We start from the raw sequence: 9,909 nt of genomic DNA, 5'->3' as shown, positions 1-9,909 counted from the left end.
AAATTTTCATCCCACCAAGAATAGCGACAAATTCAATTGTAGACAAATAAAACTTAATTTTGCCTCACCTTTAGAGGTGGGTGTGTAAGGTGTAAGTTGTAATGTGTATAACATTGGAGCTAACACAAGTTTGAAAGTCACCATCTATTTAATTTTTATCACGAGTTGATTTGTGAAACCTACAAATCAAATAGCTTTAAGGGTCTCGGAGTTTGCAAATTAATCAATTTATTTATTTTAAGGTTATCAAACTCGAGAGTTTACGCAGATTCGTGAGAGTTTCATAGACTCGACTCGTGACTCAACTCGTAGACTCGTAAGAATCAACTTCATATAAAAATAATAACAAAATATTTATAAATAACATATCAATTAAACATTTCAACAATATAATAAAGTAAAATAGTAAAGCATAAAGTTCAAACTATTTAATTAACCAAGTCTAGTAATAATACATCAATACTAGATAATAACTTGCATAGGTTATAATAGTGATAGATCATTTTCATCAAGGGTTTGACGTTATTAGAGAACAAAGATTTGATATTATTAAAGGTAAAAAATTTGTATTTGAGAATAACATATTAAATGAAAGTATGTTGAATATTATACAAAGAGAAAACAATAAAAAATGACTTATATTTTAACCTAATTTTTTTAACTTGTTAACTCATTAACTCGCTGATAAACTTAAGAGTCTAACGAGTTTCCTTATAGAGTTTGCTTAGAGTCTACTAATTTTTTTTACTCTAAAGTTAACTTGTAAAGGATAAGTGGACTCATAAGAGTTAACTCGAGAGTTTGATAACCATGATTTATTTAATTCATGATTCTTTTACAAAAACTTTTGATTATACCTTTTGCTTATTCAGTCTTGATGACAGTAATCATAATGATAATATCAACAAATGGTGATCATTAAAGATAATAGTAATGGTGATTTTAATTTTGATATGTAAGAAAATTATGATAATTAGGATAGTAGTAATGGTAATTTTATTTTTAATATGAAAGAAAATTATGATAATTAGGATAGTGACGGAATGGGTAGTATTTTTATCTTTATAATTATGTTATACGTAGGGACAAAAAATGTTAGCTCAATTTATTGAACAATATTTTTTTTTTGTTTTTGTTGTATTTATTTTATGTTATTCATGACCAATTTTAAAATCAAATATATAATAATATATTTAATTTTAAATTACAATTTTAATATATTAAAAATTATTTATTTTAAATATTAAGTATAAAAAATAAATATTGTTGCCCATACTACAATACTAGTTTTAACATAAAATCTTGACTCAAATTAACAGCCAAATCCAAATACCAAGACAAGAATGCTGAAAATGGAATTTTTTGACCCAAATAATACAAATAAAATAAAAATTTATCCAAATGATATAAACCAACAATTATTTACATGATACAAATAACTATGAAACAGGTGAAAAATCGATTCCACCAAATTAATTTCTAACCTGTGTTATATATATATTTTTTTCTGTTTTACGTTGAGTCTCCCAGGAACTAATGTCGTAAGACATTTATTTAAACATAGTTGAAAATGCGTTTTTTATATATAATATTCTTGTTTATTCATTCATAAAAACTACACATTAAAAGAAAAAAACATTCTATTTAATTAGAAGGCTAGTAAAATCCAAATATAAAAGTACCAATTCAATACGAGTATGGACACTGGATAGTTAAGTTATTCATTCAAACATGGATTTTTTTTTATTGAGATAAAATAAAAGCAAAATTGCATACTCAATTTAGATTAATTTTTTTTAACACGGTGAATATAAATATGTAATACTTTTAACTAAACCATACCTATTATCATTCTAATACAAAAGAGAATCTTAAAGCGATCGATAATCACAAGAAAAGAAAAAACATGTCATCTATATATCACAAATCGATTGTTGTATGCTAAGCAGTAAGCACACGTTATCCATTAAGCACAAAACCAAAACATACGCACATACATAATCCCTGAGGCAGGAAACCACCAACTCAACCAAACAGAAACATTCAAAACACTTCAGCCACCTTGCTTGCGAGGACTCGCTCCCTTCTTTCTATGTAACCAAATGGAAACCAACCTGCTTTCCCTTTGCATTCACCCTCAGCCCATCCATTGTTTGTCACCTGTGTCAATTCAATCAGAGTCATATTGGGAACAATTTAGAATATGTAATGATTTTAAGGTAATCCGTTCCCACTATCACCACAACCAAAAGTTTGTTTTAAATATGAACATGAATATGATAAATAAGTTATACAAGCTTTTGCAGGACCACAGTTCCTTTAGAGCCGAGACAAGCATGTCATGACACAAGCAAACGACCAAACAATCATTTGCCTATGTTTGGCAGAAGGGAAATAAAAGTTTAATATTCAAATTGGACGGAAAGTGAAAGGAAAGAAAAGTTTAAATTTTTGTTTCTAAAAGACAACTATACTTCTTATTTTCCTTCCACTTTCTCTCCAACCAAACAAAGAAAAGTCATTGTTATTCGTGTTTTTTTCTTCTCTTTGTTTTCATTCCTTCCACTTTCATCTCTTCTGAACAGATTGTTAGTGTTGAATCCGTGATAACTAATAACATAATCAACCGTTTTACAACATCATATTAGATTAACAATTCTGTCTGAAGCTTAAACTGATATGAAGAGGGTCTAAACTATTACATTTTGGTACACTTGTACTTTACTTTCTTTTTCATGTGCTAATTTAAAAATTTTGGTTTTTATGGTTGGTAAATACCCGAAAAACAATCCAAATATAAAGCACTTTTCCTGAGGAAAGTAAAGAGATTCCTTAAAAAAAAAAAGCTGTAACTATAGACTCAGGCAAGTCACAAACCTTTCGAATGACAATATAATCCCCAACTGATAGATTCAATTCAACTTCAGACTCAGCATGGTAGGGAAATAAAACCTGCATGAGTAAAATGTACAACAGAAAGTAAATGTAAGCACTATATTTTTCAGTACAATATCTCTAACTTTAGTGCAAGATATAATCTAACCTCTCCTAAGAAGTAACCCATACTATCTGTTGAGCCATTATGTGCTTGAGAAGCATATACACCATTAACTTCCTCATATGATGGGGGTGGTGTCATGCTGCTATCCACACTAGGTGTAGGAGGGGCTTCAATTCGTTGTCGTTCTGATATCATCTATTATTAAAATATACATGTGTCATATAATCATTTGTTGATACAAAAAAAAAAGACGTAACATTCTAATAGCATACTTGACTTCTATACGGAGAATATAATGAAAAATGACACAAAGGGATACAATGGCTCACCTCTCCCTCAAGCTGATCAAGTATTTGGAGTACTCTTTGATGATAGGCACGCTCTGCTTCAACCTGGATAATAGAAATAGCACGCTGGATTTAAGTGGGAGTAATAATTTCTGATAACTCAGATCCAAGATTTTAAAACAAAAGAATTGCAGAATCATATGGTAAAACTGTAATACCATAGCTATAAGTCGCTGGAGGGTTAACCTCTGTTGCTGTGCTTCAACAGCAGCCATTGCGGCAGCTGCTTCTTTTCCCAATATTGCCATGTTAGTCTTCAGGTCTTGCAGCTTTGTTTCAGCTGCTTCCAGCTTCATAGCATTCTCAGCATTGCCTGGTGTTTCTCTTACTTTTGCCTGGCGTTTGGAAACTTCAATAGCCTGTCTAGGTTTAAAAGACAGTGTAATTACAAAGTACAAAGGAAAAAAATCATTGATGAAATAGTTACTCATTCAGACATTTCTCAAAATGTAAGCTGGTGACAAATAAAAAAAAAAGTACAATAAAATGAAAGATAAAATTCCAGATACCTGGGCTTCGGCTTCCTGCCGCATTCTGTCATAACGTTGAGCAAGATGCCGGGCATCCTCCAATGGAGCTCCCATCACCATTGCTCTTAAGGGCTCTGCAACCTAAGCATCAAGCAATTCTTAAAATGTTCACTCGCAGAAACATTATGTCAGATAAAAAAATCAAGCACAAACTGGATAAATTGACAATGAGCCAGCATATTAATATAGAGAGAAAGATAACTTGTTGAATGTATATGGCTGTTAATTATTAAGTTCAATTAAAGGTTGGACTAGGACCTAGCCTAGATATTACTTCTTCAATAGATTAAATAGATTTGAATATCCGTGCATCCCTTGATAAAATAGTTCAGTAGCAAGGAATCCAAACATTACATCAATGAAGCCAAATTTAAATTTAAATATCTATAAAGGGTAACTAAGTGTACGAGCTACGAGGCTCCCAACTAATGGAGTCTGGCTGGGAATGGTATATGTACAGTTTTTTATCCCACAATTGGAGATGATGTTTCCCCGGGTTTGAACCTGTGACCTAGGTCACAAGGCAGCAACCTTACTACAGTACTGCAACCAGGCTCTCCCTCTCAAATTTAAATACCTATAATTCTGTATCTTATTCATTTTAGTTAAAAACTTAAAATAGTTCAGTTATGGGTAAATCAAAGAATTACATGTATGAACCCAGATTTGAACCCTAAAATCACGCAATTATCAGTGGCTGTATGATGGACTCATGCATAACTCCAAAGAAATTGGTTAATGTCATAAATCCCTATCATTTCTCCTTTTAAGAGAAATACATAGTATTTATTAGGCAGAATAACAGTATACAGTATAAAATATAACAGAAGGCAAAACAAATGTAAGAATTCAAAAGCAAATGGTAATAATCTATAGAGTAGAAAAGTATCAATACTTAAATTTCAAGTCAATACTGTAGAGGATTCAGGAAATTGCTAAAAATCTCACTGCTTAGCCAGGGATGGAGTAGCTTGGATTAAAAAAAGGCAGCAAAACAGGAAAATAAGTAGCATCCATCCAAGTAGTATTAATATATCAATATACTGGTATTTTAAGATGCTTCAATCTACATTATTTTGGCACAAAATCACAAGAACTGGCATGAAACCTAACTTCAGAACCCTATGATGTATGACAGTACAAGTGTGCATGTGCTAGGGCGTGTTTACCTGTGTGCCAAGAGCTTTTAGTAAGCTCCCACGCTCCTTCTCCATTTGTGCACGGGCACGTGCATAATTTAGCGCAGCTCTTGATAAAGTACTACCACTGGTACATGTATTATCTGCACCATATTTCCTGCTATCTTCTGATAACTTTGTTCCTGTTAAACAAGTATGGCAATTCAATAACAATACTGATAAGAGCCGGTATTAAGATTAAACTAAGATCAAACTCATGGAGAAAATCTCTATTACAGGGGGAAAAAGAGCTCAACAAATGGAAACACATATTACCAGAAAACAAATGCAGAAATAACAGATAACAACAATCATAGCTTATACACAGAATATGCCCTCCCAGGCCTAAGCTACCAACTCACTCCCAAAATTCCGTTCTGTCTTGCGACTATTCCCACTACTATTTATTCACATTTCATTCCTCTCCCATAAGTGTACATTCTGTTACACTTTCCCATCATTGTTTCCTGAGTCCTCCTAGCAGCACTTCTATTTCTCTTATCATAAACACATAATTTTCATACCACCCAACTTTTTCTTCTCTTGCACACATGAAATATATGGCATACACTATGTTCCATAAACTAACTGCAAAGGAAATTTCACCAACCAAAATTACTGACCTATTTCAACTTGCTTGGATCCAGTTACAATATAACCTTCCACACCGCGGACAATATCCCTTTGATAATGCTGAAAAACAATATATTTCATTATCAGCCAAACAGGGAGGGTATAAGTAGAGATAAAACACAAACAAAAATAGAGGGTTGGTACAGAAAAACCAATTAACCTTTCCAGCACGTGTTGATATGTAAAGCTTCTCAAGTTTCTGATGTTGCTGAAGCTCTACCTCATCAGTAACCATATTATCTGAACCTCCATATCCCCCAGCCCCAAACTGTTTAAGCACAGCCTAAATAGAAAGGAAGCAAGCAAAACTAAGGAACATTAGAGAACAGGGGAAAAAAGAGCAAGAAATGAATTGAAACTTATCATAAAAAATAAAAGAAATTTCGTTATAGAGACGAGAGGATAAGTAGTTAAGTACAATCATGAGGGAGGATAAGGTATCCTCTAAAGCAAAAAATCAGTGATCTTCGGATTTATGCTCACCCCTTTCAAGAAAAAAAAAAAAAAAAAAGAAACGCTACCATCATAATGCAGACCGCAGTCATATGAACAATATCTCTTCAATTAATGTCCCAAATCCCAATGCCTCAAAGGGACAGATTACTAGTATTGTAAACCAGTGTTTTTTTTATTTATTTAAAATTTACTTTCTTTTACTTTCCTCTGTTTAGGGGTGGGGGGAGTCAAGGCCAAATCTAGGGACCCAATCAATATCCATCCCAGCATCATGGCTTAGGAGGAAAGTAAATTGCATCATGGCTTAGGAGGAAAGTAAATTGCATCATGGCAGTGCATCCAGTTAGATGCTAAGACAAGATAAATTGGCCTTTAAACAGAAAGAAATGTTTTTGCCTTTTGATCTTAAGGAATGGAAATAAGATATAATTAAAATATAACACTGATTTTTTAAATTACATAATACATATGCATATAATTCATAGGCACAAATAAAACACAGCAGATGGGGATTTGACAAATTTTAAAAATCATAGGTCTCTACTCACTACATGGCTATAATACAATATATAAAATTAATATTAAAAAATTTAAATCACAAGAGAAAATTCATGCTTGAAAGATGAACACAAGTCATTATAGACAAAGACCAGTTTGGTTAATCATAAAAAAGTGTTTCTATAAAAGTGTTTTTTTAAGGAACAGATAGGACTTACCTAAAAACAAAAAATTTAGACAAAGCACATTCTGCTTATTTTATTTAAAAAAATGTTTTTTAATAAACTTAAATAAACGGGTCCATAATAAAATGCTAAAATTTATCTAATTATTATTGTGGTATTCCAATTTGAAACGATATTAAGGTTTAAAAAATAAAAGTAAACAAATTATAAACATTACAACTAGAAGTATTTCAAGCATTCATGCGGTGTCCAACATGAATACAACTACAACATGACACGACTACTATTTAGAAGTGTTTGTGCTTCCGTAGATACAAATGTATTTTTTCAAATATTCCAACCATACTTGCATTTTAGATTTTATTTTTTTTAAATTATCCTTGTGTCTATATTGCACTGTATTGAATGCATATCCATATTCTGATATTCATGCCATGCAATACAAGATCAGAGTGTAACAAATAAATAATAGGCTTAAATATATTTTTAATCCTTATAAAAGTGCCTTCATTTAGTTTTGCCCTTCAAAATTCTTTGATTGATCTTGGTTCCTGTCACCACTTAGTAGCAACACAACACACATCTAGCAATACCATATTAGTAAACATTCTAAGGGGATACATGATTGACACATCATCATTCATCACTAGTGGTGATAGAGGATAAAAACTGACACAAAAAAAAAAAAAAACTTCTAGAGGACTAACACCACATTAAGCCATATGTTTAGGGATTAAAAATGCTTTTTACCCTAAATAACATAATTGATTACCAAGCTCGTTTCCAGTCAAAAACCATTGCAATTTCAAGTTAGTAACAAAATATGCAAGCCAGAAGCCACCTTCGCTTTCAGACACCATCAAAAGACATCTAGGTTCTAACTTATAGCACGTATAGGCATACACATCTAGGACGTGGAAACTTAAAACTGAACGAATTGCTAATTCATCAATCAAGTTGCAATCTATGCAATGTTTCCGAAATGGGCGACGGAGCAGCTTAAATTTCAGCTTCTTATTCTGAGAATTAGACGAATCAAACATTACGACATTTGTTTACCATTTCCGCAATGCAAGTGTACGGCTCCGTTGGTTAGAATTGCGCGACTCAATACTAGACGGTAACGTTATTCGCGCGAAGAGATTATAATCGTAATCGATTTTAAGAGGCATATATTTGCGTTGATCTATCTATTTGTGTTGATCGGAGAAAGATCTGGCAAATGAAAGAAATAGGTTTTACAGAGAGAGAAAGGGAAGGAACCTGTTGTTGACGAGCGACCTGTTCTCGAAGTTTGGAGGCTTGCTTTCTGATAGCTTCCATTCAGATTCAGATTGAATCTCTTCTAACCGCAGCGCACAGTGTTGATTTTGATTTGATTTCAGACCGAAACACCAACAACAACGGGCTTTTGTATCGGAAGAGAGAAAAGGGACACTCAGGTTTTTCAAAATTGCGTTGCAAATTATTACACTATAGAATTAGAGCTTAGAAGGACCTTCGCTTCTTCCCCTAGACTTGTTTTGAATATTTTTAAACGATTCTTTTATTTTAGTAGTATTACATATGTATTTACTAGTTAACGAGTTTAGAATAAAATTTAAATATTATGAATGCTTTTTATATTTTAAAAGTAATGAATAAACATACACTGATAATATAAAAACCTTTTTACTCAATAACAAACTATTATAAATATCAATACCAAAAAAAGAATCACAATATAAAAAAAAACTATTATACTTATTATATTATATTTTATAATAATTATTTTAAAATTATACCAAAAACAAATTTTGATTAGTTTTGAATTCATATTTGTGAAACTCTTAAATTTAAACTTATTTCATTTTCCCCTTTCGAAAAGGTACAGTGATAAGTAATAACTGGATTTTGAATGAGCCAACTTGTCAACTTACTCCAAGCTGCTTCACGTGATAACAATTTAATGATTTTATTTAAAACTTTAAATTTATTGACGTATAAATACAGTATTTATTAACTTATTCAGAGATATATTTTTAGCTTTATTTTAAAAATTATCAAATAAACTTTTAAATCATCCTTTAACACTATATTTGGTATAAGAAAAATTATACATAATAGTTATGATAATTGGACCAGTCAAACCAGTTTGATTAAGAATTGATTATTTGACCGAACTATGGGATCGAAAATATAACCGACCCAAATCAATTTAATTTGTTTTGATCAGGTTTGATCAAAATCAATGACTTGAGTCAGATTGATTCAAATGATTCATTCTTTTTAAAAAAAATTAAATTGATTTTTTTTAACAAATTATGAAACATGTTAAACCATTAATACCTAATTATTAAATACTAGCATATCATATGTTCCTATACAATTATTTTGATTTTGATAACAATATATAATAGCTAATAATTATTATCCTAATTTTTATATAATTTAATATTTATGTGTTTTATACATCTCCAGCATACTTACTCATGATCGCCTGACAAACTGTAGACAATAACAAGAATTTCTTTAATAATTTAATGGTAATACCTAACAAAATAATTTATAGTAATAATGTAATATGAAAATATAGACTATAAATTAATTACATTTTGTTAGCTATATATATATATATATATATATATATATATATATATATATATATATTATTTTTATGTATATATCGGGTCAAGTGGATCAATAAGGGATTCATTGATCCAAGTTCTGACCAATTAATCCCGTGACTCGGCTGGGTCAATTTTCATAACTTTATTATAAACATTTTAATTTTTAAGATGCACATATTTTTTTGTCCTTTACATGATAATTCAATATTATTATAATTTTATTGGCATGTCATTGATTTGAGTGAAACTTAAAAAAACAAAATATCAACACAATAAAATATCGGATTTAAGTTGTATATTTAAAAAAATTTCAATAAGAATTAGTTATTAGCGAAGTTAATAAATACTTCAACCCCACACTAATATTATGACAACCCAAAATACCAATATAACTTTAATAAATGATAAAGATAAATTTATAAACATTTTTTCGTGTAAAGAATAAAACGTAAAACATTTTCATGTGAAGAGT

At 30.7% G+C, this 9,909-nt stretch overlaps 1 protein-coding gene across 2 annotated transcripts; it reads right to left on the bottom strand.

Moving 5' to 3' along the window:
- Nucleotides 1-1,811: 1,811 nt before the first annotated feature.
- On the bottom strand, nucleotides 1,812-8,318 carry LOC100783004 (BAR and SH3 domain-containing protein). Of its 2 annotated transcripts, none has more exons than NM_001255584.2 (10): nucleotides 8,092-8,318; nucleotides 5,850-5,972; nucleotides 5,680-5,749; nucleotides 5,048-5,199; nucleotides 3,858-3,959; nucleotides 3,507-3,707; nucleotides 3,331-3,393; nucleotides 3,044-3,196; nucleotides 2,878-2,952; nucleotides 1,812-2,160 (listed from the first exon to the last, which is right to left on the bottom strand). In NM_001255584.2, exons 1-10 carry the CDS (start codon nucleotides 8,149-8,151, stop codon nucleotides 2,044-2,046), a joined length of 1,116 nt encoding a protein of 371 aa, NP_001242513.2. In that variant the 5' UTR covers nucleotides 8,152-8,318; the 3' UTR covers nucleotides 1,812-2,043. The 2 variants fall into 2 exon arrangements, with proteins under 2 accessions (NP_001242513.2, XP_040871920.1); XM_041015986.1 differs by lacking the exon at nucleotides 8,092-8,318 and adding an exon at nucleotides 6,211-6,433 and having other exon boundaries at nucleotides 1,899-2,160.
- Nucleotides 8,319-9,909: the final 1,591 nt, after the last annotated feature.

Source organism: Glycine max, chromosome 6, assembly GCF_000004515.6.
Source record: "Glycine max cultivar Williams 82 chromosome 6, Glycine_max_v4.0, whole genome shotgun sequence".
Classification (NCBI taxonomy): Eukaryota; Viridiplantae; Streptophyta; class Magnoliopsida; order Fabales; family Fabaceae; genus Glycine; species Glycine max.
Note: the sequence above shows the minus strand (reverse complement) of the source record. Positions and strands in the feature narration are given on the sequence as shown.

Excerpts from the sequence above, each read along its gene's own strand:
- LOC100783004 (NM_001255584.2), bottom strand. The coding sequence starts at position 8,151 with ATGGAAGCTATCAGAAAGCAAGCCTCCAAACTTCGAGAACAGGTCGCT. Across the intron at positions 5,750-5,849 it reads TATCAACACGTGCTGGAAAG|CATTATCAAAGGGATATTGT; the intron begins GTTAATTGGTTT and ends ATTGTTTTTCAG. Across the intron at positions 3,197-3,330 it reads TTGATCAGCTTGAGGGAGAG|ATGATATCAGAACGACAACG; the intron begins GTGAGCCATTGT and ends TTTTAATAATAG.